We start from the raw sequence: 18,503 nt of genomic DNA on the forward strand, positions 1-18,503 counted from the left end.
ATTTATAATATGTATTATCTTCTTCCTACGAGGTGAACCGGATTCGAATCCCAGTCGATACGAATTCCGCATCCGGCTTGCACTGACCACAGTGCTGACTTGAAATATCTTCAATGGTAGACGGATCATGGGTTAGATTACCTTTGCCGTCAGGCTAACAGTGGGAGGTTACCGTGGTCCTCTCTGTGTAACGCCAATGTGGGTTAGTTCCATCAACAAGTCCACCACGAAGACAAATTTCTCCCAATACCTTATCCAGGAGTTTCCTTGTCTTCTGGATTCTGTTCAAAATTACAAGGCTACGGAGATGAACATTAGTAGTCGTAAACCCAAACATTGGGTTGACTGTTCAACGACGGTTATAATATGTATTGTCTTTTAGTCTTATTGACTCTTCGACTAGTAATGAAGTTTTCATAATAATAACTCCAAAGTTATATAATAGCTGCATTTGTCCGTCATAATAATTGTTTTTATGTATTAAACTAGCATTTAACCACATAAATGCCGTAACATCTGTTAATTCTTTACAGGTTTTCAGTGATGTGCTGAGCGAACTACGAAGTAAAGCAGGTGGAAGTGACAGCACACCTCAAACTGCACCACGATCACACAGAATGGTTGGTGCACCTCCTCCCCCGCCACCACCTCCTCCTCCACCCCCACCACCACCGCCACCCATGTCACCGGACAGTCAGGCGAAATACCAGGACATGTATGGACGGGCAAAAACAGTCCGGATAGGAAAATGGCGGTGGCCGCCACCACGTGACGACGGAGCACCCCCGGTTAGTTTTTTAGAATTTAAACAATCCAAACAGAAAAAAGACAAGTCCGGAGCTGATGTCACCGATGGGGGTGTGGATTTTCCGGAAATCTCGAACTTGGAATCTGTGATGTCATTCGGAGCAGGTGCAGAAACTTCCACGCCGCTGACACAGGTATACTTATGATTTTGAATTAATCATGCTTTGTTCAAATGGTTTTAATATTTAATAGCGGTCTTTACATTTAGATTTCTTAAACGCATGTAAATGTGACTGCTCATATGCAGTAATTAAATGAAGCCTTGCCGACCGGCCTGTGTAGGGGGCAGGGAACTGTCCTTGCATCAGAAAGGTCCTGGGTTCGAATCCCGGGCAAGGCATGGATGTTTCTTTCTCTCTGTGTGTTCTACGTTTTTTCTCCTTTGTATGAATGTGACCCGCCCTATAAACGAGTTGTGGTTGTGTGAAAGGCGTGGCAGAAGTCGAATTCCTGACCATAGATGGCGCCACGGAAAAACAGGAACAATCGCATCCCCACTGCCTAAACAGGCATGCGACAAAAAAAATGAAGCCTTTACATAACGTTCAAAGTTAAAAAATAAAAAGTAAATTGTGTTGAACTCTAGAAACTTAAAATGCATCGCGAGAAGCTTAAGTAAAAATGGTTATTTGCATACTACCAAGTATGCATTAGTACCAAGTATGTATTGTCACAGTCATTATCATGGCCATTACCTGTTGAATACCATTGCCTCTTTCTATCATTACATGTTTTTATTTTGGTTCTATTCTAGTATTAATTAGGATATTCTAGTTTTACTAAGAATTACTATTCTAGTTTTACTAAGGATTACTATTCTAGTTTTACTAAGGATTACTATTTTAGTTTTACTAAGGATTACTATTCTAGTTTCATTATGGATATTCCTGTTTTACTAAGAAATTGCGTTTTTCAGCATTTCTTAGCAATTGATAAGAAATACTTTTAAAAACGCAATAAAATTCCATATCTTTAAACTCTAAGCAAATTTATTGCTTTCCTTTCTAACTTTCAAATACTAATTCTGAATGTCACTGAGAGTCAAATATAAACGACAGTCTGATTTTAGCAACACATGAAAATAGTCATTTGTCAATGTTCTAATTGGCCAATCATGTGTATCAGTCCTCAGTGGCAACTTTTCTAGAACAAAAGATAATTTTTTTTAAATTCATTTTGTTTATGATATCAAAAATTTTTTGTTTTCAGGCAATACTAAATTAACAAAATACATTTTTTTTATCAAAGTTTTTTCTTTAACGTTATTATACAGTTGCATAATAGTTTGTTTGAGCATCAGAAACATTGGCGATTGACTAACAGATGAAATTAGTTAAACAGAAGAAAAAAAATTATTAAGAAAAAAGAGTCGTAGCGGAAGAATGATTAGCCACCAACCAGAATTCATTTTAAATTTATTTTGTTTATTTATTTTTCGAATATTTTTTTCTCTCCTTTTTCTAAATAGCTCGCTCAAGTTTATTGTCTTAACGACTATTTTAAACTTGGCAAATGTGCAAGATGTCTATAATTCAGCAATTATAGATTTTGGAATGAGAGCGACTATTTAAAATCGAGTTAAAATGTGACCATGTTTCGGGAATCACAATGGAATTTGTTTATATTTAGTGAATTATATTAAGAATTTGATTACATTTGGTGAATCGCGATGAGATTTATTTATACTTTGTGTATAGCAAATAAATTTTGTTCACCTTTATTGATTTGCAGTAGAGTTGTTTAAATTATAGAATTCAGATCAGATGGAATTTGTCCTCATTAAGTGAATTATTAAATTTCGCAACTTTTACATTTCAGTCACCACAGCATAATCAAGTATCCGTCCAAGATCGCAATAAGAAAAACCTAAACCTCGAAGAACTAAAAGAAGAGGACTCGGATATCACCAGAGCTTTTGAAGGAAACGACAAACCAATTCCAGGAAGCATTGGCAAAGTAAAAATCAGTTCCGAAATGAGAGCCAAATTAGAACAACTCACTATGGACCACAGTGTTCGATCAACGAATAAAAAAGAGACCAGGTAGGTCACTTCCTTTTCGTTAGTACACTATGCACTAAAAAATTACCACGACACCAATAACAGAAACTTCTCCCTTTCCGTCTAATTCCACAATTCATAAAAGGCATGTTAGAATAGAATTCGCGCATTCTTTTTACCAAAATGAATCAGTCTCTGGCCTAGGTATGAAAGATTCCTTCACTTTTGTGAACTAATTTTGAGATAAGTTTTAAGATGATAATAAAGAAGTTTGTTACAGCAAATTTGCATCGGGCACAATTTTTTCCCTTTTTGATAGTTGCATTCATCGTTAACTACTTCAGAACAAGATAAAGTTTGATTGAACATTGATTTTTTTAAACATACTGTACATTATATGCACTAAAACCCCGAACTTTTCTCCATTTTAACACGTCAGTGAAAGAAATTATCTTTTCTTTTTTTTTCAATAGTAAAATTGCATCGATTCTGCGTTTTGGCCAAAAATGCTAGAAGGATCAGTAATATTTTACAGAACAAATAGATTACATTTAAATTAATTTTCTTTACATTGAAAGGGATTTACTTGCTTAAAAAATTTACTTTACGAGCACCATAATTTAAATGTTTTCCTCAAAATAATTTTATTTTTTAAAAAAATTAAGTTAGATCATTTATTATTTTCCTTCAAAAATTCTTTTATAGATGTTAGATTAAATATTAATGAAAATACTTTATGGTTCTTATACAATAGTTTATTGAAACTTTTACTCTATATAGCACCCAATGTATTTCTTCATTATTCTTTTGCAGGGCAAAAGTTTACCCCGTTGATGATGATTCTCAGCAAGACCAACAAGAAGTCAAAAAATTATCTGAAAGCAGAAAGATGCTTTTGGAACAAAAACTGCGGGGCAGTGGTGACTACATGGACGGCGCTGCCACTCGATCCAGAGCTGATCGATACCCAGAATTGCCTTACGATCCAGATTTACCTCAAGATTTTCGATCTCGAGGAAGCAGCCGAGAAGATCGCCAGCAGTTTGTGGTCGAAAATCTTGTCAAGTCCCAAGTGCAAAGAATGGAAAGAGCTAGTCGCGAAATTAGAGATCTAAGAGAAGAGCTGGGTCATCCCATGAGTGCAGTTCTTCCATCAAGAACTAGCACTCAACAAGCTACAGACTATTTATCAGCCCAATCTTCGAAGTATTTCGGACCACATTCATCGTTAATGAATGACCACTCCAGTCAAAACTCTTCTAGAAGTCTTCTGTACGAAGAAAGTTTGGCTAGCTCATCAAGAAATGGCTACAGGGACGAAATGAGATTGTTTGGCAATTCCAGGGGTCATCCTCCACCCCCTGTTGGTCCTATTGGAAGCAGACTGCACCATCCACCGTCGGTGACTGCATCCTCTAGTTATTATGCGCCAAGCACAATTGTTGTACCTAAACACAGGGAACCGCCGGCTCCTATTTCACCGCCAAAATTGTCGCATGATAGATTATCTGCTGATAAAATTGAGTGTAAGTTCTAGAACTTTTTTTATGACACTTATATTTTTGTTTGTTTTGTGGCAGGTGTGTTATGAAATATTAACATCAAATTGATTTTGGTGTCTTTTATAGTTGAAGAAAGCTCGGAGTTCCTGAAACCAATTGATACTGCGCCGCCAACCGTGATGGATACTCCGGAGCAAAGAACATTGGAAAGCATTAAAACTAAACAGTTTCCGCCTAGTACAGCTGCTTCGTTTTGTTACAGCAAAGTTTCTTGGCAATTAAGAATCAGAAAAGAGGTAAATAAAGAAGATTTACATCTATGTAGTTAATTCTGTTTTTAGAGTTCGAAAACAATTTTGGGTTATGTACTTTTGAAAAACATTTTCAGCGTCTTTCTATTCTGGTTTCGTCTGTTTGCACCAAAATAAATTTTAAAACATTCTGAAGACAGACAAAAGTGCTGTATTAAATTATCTACGCAAAATTACTAACTGTATAGTTTTATTGATTTAAATTTTTGTGTAAAAATCCAAAGCTTTCTAGAATTTGTAATGCGCTAGTTTTTTTAAAAATCCAGTGACCTTTATATCGTGTGAGTGTGTGTTTTTCTTTAAAAAAAAAAGAAATTGGGATATCAAAGGGTTTTATCAGATGAAGATCAAATTGCTTGCCTTGTCAAAGTTTGGAAAAGAACTTGAATAGAAAAAAAATACTTATATACAAAAAGGCGAAAAAGAAAAGCTTTTAATACAATGTATTAGTAGTTGAAATAACTGCCCTCAGCTTCAAAATTATGAAGTTGTTACCTTTTAAGATTGAAAATAATGAAACTCAAAACTTAAAAAATATGCAAGAAATATAAAACATTAGATCACGTTACATAGACATTTTGTCTAATTTAAAACATAGATCTAGATATATCAACCACCAAAGGTAATGTAAAATGTTAATGCAAATTTAGAAAATCTATGTAACGCTTTTTAAAGGTACTTTCTAGTTAACATTTCTCGATTAAAAGAAAAAAGGTACTTTTCGTTTCGCCGGCTCAAATAAAATCAGCTATTTTATTTATCTGCTTATTTCTATTTCTTAAAAATATAATCGTGACGTAAAAAAATAATAAGTAATATTTAACAGTAGCAATTACTTGCACTCAGTGATGTTACATAGGCGACGTCGAAATGGAAAAAATATGGTACTAAACATATGGTAATGCAATTATAAACTTTATCTTGTGTGAATTTTTAATGAATATAATAGTTTTAAAACTAAATGATTTCTTCCAATGTATATTGGAAAATGTACTACATTATGTCGAAATATATTTTTATAGCAGCATTAGATGTATTTGCAGATGCTATCTACTTATTTTTCTTATTCATCTGTAGTTTCTTTAATGAACTGAGATGTTTTTGTTACATAATAAATATTTAATAGAAAAGCACGTATATTAGAGCTTCTAAATTATTTATTAACATGAAAGCCAACATCAAATATAATTAGCTGGTAACTCAATATCCAGAAATTTAAAAATAGAATTTTTAGTCCAAGTGCATTGTGTAAGTAAATAATAAATGCTAAAAATTAATTTTGGATTTGTTTTTTTAAGGTATTTTCTCCGCTTGAGAAATTAGACAATCCAATATCCCTGCACCTTGTTTTCTGCCAAATTGTGAAAGATGTGTCATCTCCTGCTTGCATTAGAATGAACCGAGAAGAAAAGAGGAAATTGCAGCAGCTTATTGGTNAGCTGATCGCTACCCAGAATTGCCTTACGATCCAGATTTACCTCAAGATTTTCGATCTCGAGGAAGCAGCCGAGAAGATCGCCAGCAGTTTGTGGTCGAAAATCTTGTCAAGTCCCAAGTGCAAAGAATGGAAAGAGCTAGTCGCGAAATTAGAGATCTAAGAGAAGAGCTGGGTCATCCCATGAGTGCAGTTCTTCCATCAAGAACTAGCACTCAACAAGCTGCAGACTATTTATCAGCCCAATCTTCGAAGTATTTCGGACCACATTCATCGTTAATGAATGATCACTCCAGCCAAAACTCTTCTAGAAGTCTTCTGTACGAAGAAAGTTTGGCTAGCTCATCAAGAAATGGCTACAGGGACGAAATGAGATTGTTTGGCAATTCCAGGGGTCATCCTCCACCCCCTGTTGGTCCTATTGGAAGCAGACTGCACCATCCACCGTCGGTGACTGCATCCTCTAGTTATTATGCGCCAAGCACAATTGTTGTACCTAAACACAGGGAACCGCCGGCTCCTATTTCACCGCCAAAATTGTCGCATGATAGATTATCTGCTGATAAAATTGAGTGTAAGTTCTAGAACTTTTTTTATGACACTTATATTTTTGTTTGTTTTGTGGCAGGTGTGTTATGAAATATTAACGTCAAATTGATTTTGGTGTCTTTTATAGTTGAAGAAAGCTCGGAGTTCCTGAAACCAATTGATACTGCGCCGCCAACCGTGATGGATACTCCGGAGCAAAGAACATTGGAAAGCATTAAAACTAAACAGTTTCCGCCTAGTACAGCTGCTTCGTTTTGTTACAGCAAAGTTTCTTGGCAATTAAGAATCAGAAAAGAGGTAAATAAAGAAGATTTACATCTATGTAGTTAATTCTGTTTTCAGAGTTCGAAAACAATTTCGGGTTATGTACTTTTGAAAAACATTTTCAGCGTCTTTCTATTCTGTTTTCGTCTGTTTGCAGCAAAATAAATTTTAAAACATTCTGAAGACAGAAAAAAGTACTGTATTAAATTATCTACGCAAAATTACTAACGGTATAGTTTTATTGATTTAAATTTTTGTGTAAAAATCCAAAGCTTTCTAGAATTTATAATGCGCTAGTTTTTTTTAAAATCCAGTGACCTTTATATCGTGTGTGTTTTTTTCTTAAAAAAAAAATTGGGATATCAAAGGATTTTATCAGATGAAGATCAAATTGCTTGCCCTGTCAAAGTTTAGAAAAGAACTTGAATATAAAAAAATACTTATATACAAAAAGGCGAAAAGGAAAAGCCTTTAATACAATGTATTAGTAGTTGAAATAACTACCCTCAGCTTCAAAATTATGAAGTTGTTACCTTTTAAGTTTGAAAATAATGAAACTCAAAACTTAAAAAACATACAAGAAATATCAAACATTAGATCACGTTACATAGACATTTTGTCTAATTTAAAACATAGATTTCTATCAACCACCTATTTTATTTATCTGCTTATTTTTATTTTTTAAAAATATAATCGTGACGTAAAAAAAAAGAAAATTATAATAATATTAAACAATTTCAATTACTTACACTCAGTGACTTTATATAGGTAACTTTTTATCATCTGTGACTTCGAAATAGAAAAAATATGGTACTAAAAATGTGGTGATGCAATTATAAAATTTATTTTGAATGATATGAATTTTTAATGAGTAGAATAGTTTTAAAACTCAATGAATGATTTTTTCCAATGTATATTGGAAAATGTATTACATTTTGCATTAGAAGACTTTTGCAGCATTAGAAGACTTATTTTTCTTATTCATCTGTAATTTTTTTAATGGGCTGAGATGTTTTTGTTACAAAATAAATATTCAATAGAAAAGCACGTATATTATAGCTTCTAAATTATTTATTAACATGAAAGCCTACAGCAATGTAATTAGCTGGTAACTCAATACCCAGAAATTTAAAATAATTGAATTTTTAGTCTAAAAGTGCATTGTGTAAGTAAATAATAACTGCTAAAAATTAATTTTGGATTTGTTTTTATAAGGTATTTTCTCCGCTTGAGAAATTAGACAATCCAATATCCCTGCACCTTGTTTTCTGCCAAATTGTGAAAGATGTGTCATCTCCTGCTTGCATTAGAATGAACCGAGAAGAAAAGAGAAAACTGCAGCAGCTTATTGGTATTGATACAGTTTATTTATTTTTTGAATAATAAACCACTTTTTTAAAAATTTTGTTGGGTAAAATCCTAAAATAGTCCACCCCTTGGCGACTTTTTGAAATCTCGCCAAGTTGGTGATTATAACTGGGATCAACGATGTTTTTCGATTAATAAGGAAATAAAAAAAAAAAACAATTTAAATTATTACAAATTAAAATTGTTTTACAAAAACACCGCACAGAGTCTCGGTGGGTCAGAGGATAGAGCCTTCGCCTTCTAATGAGGCGAACCGGGTTCGAATTCCGCATCCGGCTTGCACCGACCACAGTGCTGACGTGAAATATCCTCAGCGGTGGACAGATCATGGGCTAGAGTACCCTTGCAGTTAGGCAAACCATTGGAGGTTCTCGTGGTCTTCCTCTCCATGTAACGCAAAGGCGGGTCAACTCCATCAAAAAGTCCTCCATGAAGTCAAATTTCTCCCAATGCTCGATCCAGGATTTCCCTTGTCTTCTGTATTGGATTCAAAATTACGAGGCTACGGGGTTGAACATTAGTAGTCGTAAACCCATAAAATTGGGTAAGCTGTTCAACATTTTTTTTCGTACAATTTAAAAAAATTTTATCCAAAAATCCAAGCAAAAAGTAACTTTTAATAAATTTTTGTTATTTCATTAAATGATAGTCGAAGAAATTCTAATTTGTAAATTATAATTTTTTTTAAACATAATTTCAAAAAATTTAATTTTACATGGTGAAATCAGTCGAACTGTTTATTAAACCGAATTTTGAAAATACAACTTTTTACAAGTTATTAAGGGATTTGCGCATTGTATATCATTCATAGTTATTTTAGTTTATTTAATTAGTTAATTATTACCTTGATTTCCTTTCGCTTTAACTAGCCGTATATCCCGTAGTATAAGTTGACCCTTTATTTTTGCAAACTAAGGTAAACAACGTTAAAGAGCACAAAAAATTATTAAAAGCAGACAGCTGTTTCGGATGCTCAAAGGGCAACCTTCATCAGTGCAACAGAAAGAAATAAGACTTTATTTTTGATAACGAGAAATCAAATTTCTGCTCTTATTGGTGTATAACTCAACCGCTAAAAAAAAAAGAAAATTTGAAAATTTCTAAGATTAAAAAACATACAAAAATTACTAAGTCTACAAAATCTTCCATTCAATCCATTGCAGACACTCTGTATGATGACACTGCTAACGTTACTGATTTCGACAAACATGATGATCTGGAATTTTCTAATTTGTAGTTAAATGTTGTATTTTAAGTTTTCATCATGTTATATTTTTAGAAGTGCTCTTGAATAAGTTACCTTAACTTTTCTTATTCTCGATTTATTTTTTTGAGCGTAATTCAAAGTACTGTTTCTAAAAAGCCTCGATATGTAAAGAAAGTTTGATACGAGTAAATGAGAAATTAATTGTTAGTAAGTAGTTTTTTAAAGGGATAAATTGATGCAGAGTTATTCATATCTATCTCATTGTGTAGAATCCATCGATACTTCACGATCTACGAATGTCCAACTGCATTATCCGGTGTATAAGTTGACCCTCTGATTTTCTTTAAATTTTTAACGTTTGAAAAGTCGACTCATACACCGGGATATACGGATAGAACAGGGGTAGCTTTCTTTGAGAGATTGTGGAAGGCGATGGGAATTTTTGTAAATTGTTTATTTTGTTGTATAGTACGACGGTTATAATATAAAATGAAATCATTTCAAACAGTTTTTATAATTAAGTTATTCATGCGAGATTCGCCTAATCTGATTAATGATATATTATTTTTCAGATGGCTACGGTGTAACATCATCCACTCTTCATTCGAACAACATAAAGCTTACCATGAAGAGGAATGTGGTCGATGTCGCCAAAGACTACCCCAATTATTTTTCAAGACTTTTCCCAATATCAGTAAGTTCTTTAACCCCTTCCTTCTCGCTCCGGTAAAAATGACGGAGTGAGGTTTCACCCTCTATTTCTCGTTCCCGTGATATTTCCGGGATGGAGTGTTCAGTAGTAGTGCGCCAAAAAGAATAAAACTAAATCACTTCTTTTGCTCATTTTGCACATCAGATTGCAGTACTAAGATATTTTTAAGGTAATTGTAGATAGTTAGTTTATTTTAAACTAGATGTCAGCACTAGTCAAATATGCGTAATTGTGATATGTGATAAAAAAATAAGCACTTTTATGACCGCTTTCTTGAAAATTAACCGAAATTAGAAATTAACCGAAAAAAAATTAGCAAAAAGAAGAAAGATGCACGACATTAACACTAGAAAGACTGAAACGTCAAAATGACTGGATTGTGAATGAATAAATAAATTTGTTTAAAATTAATTTTTAATATTTTTTATATTATTTACAGTTATAAAGCAAGTTATTAGTAAATATAACAATAAAAAAATAATATGTTGTACAAAAAGTCACAAAATTCTAAGAAATTGCGTCATTACATACATCATTGTTTTTCTAATTGAAAATAAAGAGCAGTCAAAATGACTTCCTTGGGCAACTAGTGTTAAAAAAAAATTTGTTTTAAAGTTATACAAAGTTTTGTTGCAAGACTAACATCTAATCTATATTCAAGCTTTAACCTTATAGTTTGCGGTTTCACAGTGTCAACGGTTCCTAAATGCGTTTTCTTTCTGCGTTTTTGACATCGGTGGTTCATAACCAGTCTTTGGCATTACTCCATGAAACGAACTGACTTGGAGTAAGATCTGGGGATATTGGTGGCCATGCGATTTTGAGTAAACCACTTATTACCAGCACGCCCAAAACATTGTTTATGAAATACTGAGGCTGAAAACACAGAATGAACTTGAGTGCATTTGTGTAGCACATTGAACCCATTAACAGTGTGAAATTTCAAAATATGAGGAATGAGCTTTTATTACAAATTAGCTGTTTGTCATGCCCCAAACGGGTCGCAATGAACATTTGTGACTGAAAAAAGAAAACGAATTATTAGTAGTATATTTTTTAGAGTAATACTTATCTACTGACAAGTATTACACTGAAAAACTTCACTTGTTTCAAAAGCTAAAGTGGAAAAAGTCGATATGTTTCAAGCGTTTAAAAATGTTTAGATTTTTAACCTTAATTTTTAAAGAAAATGAAGTTTTTTTATTGACTAGTACATCATTCAGTATCAGTTTCTTTATATTATTCATTTTATTATACGTAATAGTGTCGAAAATATAAATTTTTAATCCCTGTATGTCAATACAATGGGATAGATCTTTCAGATTTTTTTTTGTTTGAAAACTAAATATCATTCAGTTTAGAATCTGATAGTGGTCTTTATATTACAATTTATAGACTATACTACTCAAAATCTTGCTAAACCTGAAAGGACCTTGGTGATTTCCAGGATTAACTGCTTATCAAATAAAACATAGAATTTTATACAATTAACGAACTTCTCCAATTTTTTTTAATTCTTTATGTTGTAAGAAAGGAATAGCTATATATTGTGTATTATAACAAAGTATACAACAAGAAGTAACAACGTAAAGTAACAAGCATTTATATTTCAGGGAGGTAGAAATCTACCAAACGTACAAATGTTGGGTGTGTCGCATTCTGGAATGCGATTGGTGCGAAGAGAACGTGACGCAATTTGTGATTACCTCAGAGTATTAGATACCATCAGGTGAGAAGACAAACAATCACTTATATGATTCAATTTATTTTGTCAATCATTTTTCTATTGCTTTTGTCGGTTTCTTTCAATCTTCTATAGACTATAAATCAGAATAGAATATTCTACTTAACTGCGTCTGAAATTTCTAAACACTTCCTTTGTTTCAAATTTTTACCAGTCTGATTTTGTTGAAAAGCACTACTTACGTTTCAATACTAATAAATCTCATCGGGAATTTTTTATTTTTATAAAACTTCTCCTTAGTTTATCACCTTGGATGATTCCTTTTTTATGTATGCATATTTGCCAATTTTCCCGGTCTTTAATTTTTGGCTAAATTTTTACGAAACACCAACATACAATCACAATTTCATTGGCTTTACCCCTATCACTAGGAAAATACCTCTTTGAAAAGTGTAAACGTTCGCAGGTGTGTATATGTAATAAATTTAACAAAGGTCTGTCCAGATATTTTGTAAAAGGTCCACGGTGAAGTTTGTAAATTGTGCAAAAATTATTCATAATTTGTGAATATAAAATAAACGTTAAGTCACATTCCTTCAACCAGGATCCTGCTTTTATGAATTTGTGCAAATAGGGTCCGGTTATTGCAAAAAAAAATTTAAGGAGTTTTTAAATTGTAAAGAAATACGAAATTATGCTCAGCACTGTAAAATCATAATAAAAAAACTAAATTTTCAAAAATAAACAGCAATTGCTGCTTCTAAATTAGAGATGCAACATGCAAATATTTGGTATTTAGCCTATACTGCTGAGCGCAGAATATTCATTTCGTACGAATAATGGAAAAGGCGTCTATCGAAGACAAAACTTAAGATCTTTTACATCCATCTTTCATGTTTTCCCCCCTGGGAAGGGTTTATTCGATTAGCAAAACAATAATGAAGATAAACAAATTTGTGAAGGGTCCGATTAAAAGAAAAATCATTTTGTGAAGGGTCCGTTTTTAAGTTAAAATATTTTGTAAAGGGTCCGCTTATATGAAAAGATATTTTGTGAAGGATCCGTTAACGGACCCAAATTTCTTCTAGACAGACCCCTGTTTAAGGCAACATGCATTTTCATATCATTGAGATAAACTCAAATGCGAGGATCTATGTAAAGCTAATCCACTACCTGCCCTGCAAAGAGGGAAAAATTACAAAAATTACTGTGGTTTGACTAATGATGACAATGATATTTTATTCGTCAATCACTAAATCTAACAGAGGTAATGAAAATTAAACAGTTTGAATTAACAAAACCGCACCAGAAATTAAAATTGAGTTCCTTGCATATGAAGTCTAAATTATATCACCAAGCAAGTAAATTGAACCTAATATTGTGTAAGAAAAACAAATCACTTTGTGTCAAGACAAAACTTATTTATCCAATTTGTTATCTTAGATATCTTAGCAATCTTATTTGCAATTAATTTGCTATTAAATACTATCACTGAAAGTTAATTGCACTATCACTGGCTGCCACATACTATCACTGGCTATGAAAATTAAACAATAGAAATTCACCAAAGAACACTGTAAATTTAGAATTGATTTCCTTGCAATTGAAATCTAGATTATCTCACTCGATCTAGTAAATTGAACTTAATACTGTGTGAGAAAAACAAATCACTTAAATGATAAAAGAGACCAATCTTAGTTTTCAATTTGTTATCTTAGCTATTTCGTCAATCAACTCTGTTATCTTAGATAACTCATAAATCTTATTTGCTAATTAATATTAAAACTAATTTTCTTTTTTTAAAACAATAGGGTTAGGTCTCTTTTACTTTTAAAGTAATAGAAATACATTCGTGTCCAAACAGAATTAGCAAATAAGACCTTATATGCAAGACGAATTTTAGATTTGGCACAAAATTAAAGTTGCGCCTTCTTTTTCTCCGAAAGTTCGGTAGATGAGTTTGTGCTTGCCGTAATCATGATACCTGAGGGTTTTTTTTTTATAACTTTATGCTAAATTGCATTAAAAAAAATTAATACGCATTTAAGATAATACAATTTCAATTCATAATAAGGGTGCGTAGCGTTTTTAAAAAGTGCTTAAAGGTGCTTATTTTCTATTTTTATTTTTTAAAAGCCCTTAAAGGCGCTTTTTTCATTGAGTGTTTTTAAAAAGTGCTTACATTTCCCTTTTTCAATATGAGATTTTTCTTTCCTTATGTTGATTTTCGCTTCGAATTATGCAAAAAGACGCAGTTCCCATTGTTCTATTCAACGTTTTCACAATTAATTCAACCCCAATATATTTCTTCGTATTGTCAGTCCGTAGCCTATGAAAACGCCATTCGTTTTACATGATTCAAAATGTAATGATTTTTGACAATTGTCGAAAACAATGTCAAAAGTTTTTTTCTTTTTTTTTGCATGATGGTTAAAACAAGATAAAACCGTCAATTGTCAAAAACTTTCCAACCCTATCTGATTATAAGTGCATAAAAATACTTTTTGAGTGCTTGAAAAGTACTTAAAAGGTGCTTATTTTCTGTTGAATAATTTGGCTACGCACCCTGATAATTATTAATTTAATATGCAGAATGGGAAATATTAAAATACATAGAACAGACAACGTTCGATCCGCTAGAGTAGGGTACACGATGTTATGTTTGGCGCACTATAGTCTACTTTTGCGCCATAGAAATATTTTACCCATTCAATTTCTCAATAGAATTTCCACCGAAGTATGCGGATCTTGCTTACTTTTTATTTTAATGTAAAGTTATCGAACTAATTTATCAACTGTTATCCATATCGAATAATATAGCAAACACTTTGAAATGTCAATCTACTTGTAGCAAAAACACTGACTCTTAGAAACTAAGGCATGTAAAAAATATAAATCTCTTATCAATATCTCAGTTTTTAAAAACAAGAACAAGATTGCCAACTGAACTTGTAACTCCTATTATTATGCTAAACTTCATTGATTGTCGTCCAATGAGTATTGGCATCACTGTAAAGTACGTGATATATCATTATTTTTAGAATTAATTTAATTTTAAACATTTGATAATTGTTTCATTATTTATGTCAAATAAAATCGATAGTTGATAATCATAGTTTTGTACTAAGGTGTTAAGTTTTGAGATGCGTTTTAAACAAAGCATTTTCTTTCATTTAAATATATGAATTATTTAACCAACAATTTAATTAATCAATATTTGTTAACAAAAATGAACAAATGATAGTTCTAATTAATTAAGTTTTTTTGCAACTTTTAATTACTTTCACTGTTTTATCATTTAAATGAATTGTATTTTTAGTGTTTTATAAACGTATTGTATTATTGTTGAAATGTGTTGGAAAAATATCAGTGTTTATGCTAGCTGTAAAGATTCAGGAGTTTAAATTAACAAATTAATAAAAAAGCCTAGCTTTCTTAACCGCTACTTTTATGGAAATTAAAATTTTAAAGAAATTATTATAATTTTCACAAATTATTTTTATTTTTAAAAATATGTTTTTGTTTAATAAATGTACAGGAGTTGCTATACGAAATGAATTATTAAATGTAAATCCAAAATTTGTTAGTATATAGTTTCTGCAAGCTTTGACTATAGAGATCAATACTTTTTCAATAAACATCTGTATTTTTACCTTCATAATTACATGTCTAAAGGCCTTGTTTAAATAGTACTCCACTGAAAATATATGGCCTTGAATTCTAATGAGTCTGTTTTTTCCTATATTTTCGGATTTTTGGCTGCTATATGTTCTGATCCTCTGTTCGGCAACAATAGAAATAAGCTGAAGATGTACTAGTTTTAATATAAGACGGATATGATTTGAAACTATGAATTAACAACTAACAATAAATTACCTATTATTCTTATTTGAAACTATGAATTAAGGTATCCGTACACGTTGAAAAAGTGAATTTTAGCCTAAAATGACAAATTTTTTTATTTTATATTACGAATCTCCGTTTGTTCTAGTTTTCAAAACAGTTTAAATTTTAACTGTGCGTCAGTTAGAAAAAAAGTTATGATTAAAAGAATATTAGTCGATAACTAAAAAATGAAACCGGAAATAGCATTCCGAAACCGGAGGTGGTACAAAAACAGTTATATTTATCTTTATTTTGGGATAATTATCTTTCTTTGACTTAAATAATTATTATTTTAATGTTGCTAGAAATGAACCTCTCAATTTATCATTTATATTAGTAGCTTTAATGGCATTTTTTGGAAATTTGTCCCTAAGGAGGTGTTCGTTGAATTGCAAACATTACAATTTGGTGTGTATTTGGCTGTTATTCAGTTTAATAAAGGTTTTCTGGGACAGAAAAGCATATTCGACATAGTTGGAGTCAGCCCTGGCAATAAAACTTTAAAAGGTTTTACAGAACTTGATTTTGAGCGTGTGTATGAGTCTCAACGCCATTCATTAACTAATGTAAAAATTGTCAGAAAAAAAATAGGGTTGAAAAAAAGCAAAAAATTTGTACAATTGAGAAAAAGGAAGGTATCACATACAAATCGGAAGAATTTTAGAAGTATTGAAGCATTTTTATAATAGAAATGATATAATTTATACTTTAAATGCCTTTTTCTCAGAATGTAATTACACGCAAAAATAGTAACTTTCAAAATTTATTATTAAAAAAGTTGTTGATATATTTCAATAAAACTTTGTATGTGTATTATGTATAATGTTTTCNATAAATTCTAACCTACAGTCCAATGACTACTCTCACTATATATGAAAATGAAAAGGTAGTGAACTCCATTTTTTAATAAGTAGAATTGAAGTACTACTCAAATATGCCCTTCGATATAATCTCTTTAAAATTTTTAAATAAATTACTTTACCCTGCAATACAGAGATGAATTTTTTTTTTAAAATATTGTTGTTTACTAAGTATCGCAAAATTTTTGTTTTAGAAAGTATGTATCATAGATACAATCTTTTAAATGAAATATCGAACATACGATAAAGATAGAAAACGATAGTGCATCGATTACTATGAACAACGATAAATATCAAATACAATTATGTCACGAGTATTAGCTTTAACTATAACTGAAATCGTGATAAAACGATGATATTATAACTGTTGATGAATTTAATTTGAGTGACGAAAATATTTCTCGATGTAAAACTTTCGTTAAATATCGATGTTTCACGACGATATATCGTGATGATAAGTTGAAGTTCTGATATCCCTTCTGATATTCCCCTTAATAAAGTTATTACTTTATTAAAAAAAACGTGAAACTGTTTTAACACATACAGAAGATTAATAGCAGTAAAATGGTGTCATCAAACTTAGAGATCAAACCTTAAAAGTCAGTTAGAGTCAGTCAGAAGTCAGTCTTAGAGATCAAAACTTAGAAACTTCAAAACTTAGAAATCAGTTTGCTATAAACATAGAATAGACATGGAAACAAAATAAGCATCTTACCTTACAATAATTTGAGAGGACAGTAAAATACAAGTTTTATTACGATTGCTTACAAATTAAAAAAAAAAAACCTTTAATGGTCATTCACCCAGGAAAACCTTCCCATTCACATCAAGGCAACAATCGATATGATGCGGGATATATTAGAATAATTAACACAAATTGGAACGCAGCAGCATCAAAAACACATTTCATGAGTATACCACAACAAACCCGCAATGCGTACACATAAAGAAATCTGAGTATTTCCTTGGCATTTTTTGAACGTGTCAAGTTAGCTTAAACTGTGATTGAACATACAAACAACTCTAAATAAGAGGGACTTTACGAATGAATTCGAATGTTGTTGTTTTCGGACATTGCACTTGTACAAGGTTTATATGTCATAGGAATATTTATGATCAGAGAATGATAGAATTAAACGAAGTAAATTGTAATAATTGGAAATTATATTCAGATAGATTAAGAAAACTTCGATCGTAAGTATAAAAAGATTTTAAAATGTGTTTAGAACGGCATTAAATTTACGTGCACTATATACATTTCTTTATAAATTTTTCTTTACAAAATACTAGTTAAAAATACGGTAAATAGTATTTAACTTAATATTATGTTTATATTTTTGCTAAAAAAGCTTTCCGCGCTTTGTTGGATTAAAGGTTCAATTTTTTATTTTCTTTTTCCTGATGTTTCAATGATAGAGATTGTTTGACAGCACAATACCATTAAAAAAAGGTTTTGCTTTAAATAAACAAAATAGAGCTTGATAATTTTTAGAATTTTCATGTATTTGTCCTCAAAAATTTAAAATAATTAAATCGCGTAGTTTTTGATCTTGAGCGAGTAATTTAAAATAGCACATTTTTCAGTTATTATATCTATTTTTTTCAAATTTAATTTTATTACAGTTCAAAGTAATAAAAATGGATTTAGAAGATGCTGAAAATTGCTTTGAACGTAAATTACGCAAAAACAAAGATATTTATCAAAACTCTTAAAGCAGACAAATGAATAATGTTTAGCTACCTTTCAAAAATGCTGATTGCAGAATTGTGTTAGTAATATTTTAAAAAATTAAGAATTTAAAATATTTCACTCTTTATATTTAAAATTCTGATTGGGTGATAGCCTTGTATCAATAAAAATTAAACATTTTGTGTAAATCAAATAAAGAGGATCATATTTAGAATGGCTTTAGCACTGA

At 31.3% G+C, this 18,503-nt stretch overlaps 1 protein-coding gene across 1 annotated transcript in view; it reads left to right on the forward strand.

Annotated features, from left to right (window-relative positions):
• Positions 1-18,503, forward strand: part of LOC107445751 (Myosin 10A) — a 281,182-nt gene that overhangs the window by 200,523 nt on the left and 62,156 nt on the right. The window contains exons 36-42 of the mRNA XM_071185451.1: positions 534-941; positions 2,626-2,849; positions 3,621-4,333; positions 4,436-4,605; positions 5,919-6,054; positions 10,016-10,137; positions 11,769-11,884. Of these exons, the coding sequence (XP_071041552.1) occupies positions 534-941; positions 2,626-2,849; positions 3,621-4,333; positions 4,436-4,605; positions 5,919-6,054; positions 10,016-10,137; positions 11,769-11,884 (1,889 nt within the window). The remainder of the gene's footprint in view (positions 1-533; positions 942-2,625; positions 2,850-3,620; positions 4,334-4,435; positions 4,606-5,918; positions 6,055-10,015; positions 10,138-11,768; positions 11,885-18,503) is intronic.

This window comes from Parasteatoda tepidariorum, chromosome 9 (assembly GCF_043381705.1).
Source record: "Parasteatoda tepidariorum isolate YZ-2023 chromosome 9, CAS_Ptep_4.0, whole genome shotgun sequence".
NCBI classification, from domain to species: Eukaryota; Metazoa; Arthropoda; class Arachnida; order Araneae; family Theridiidae; genus Parasteatoda; species Parasteatoda tepidariorum.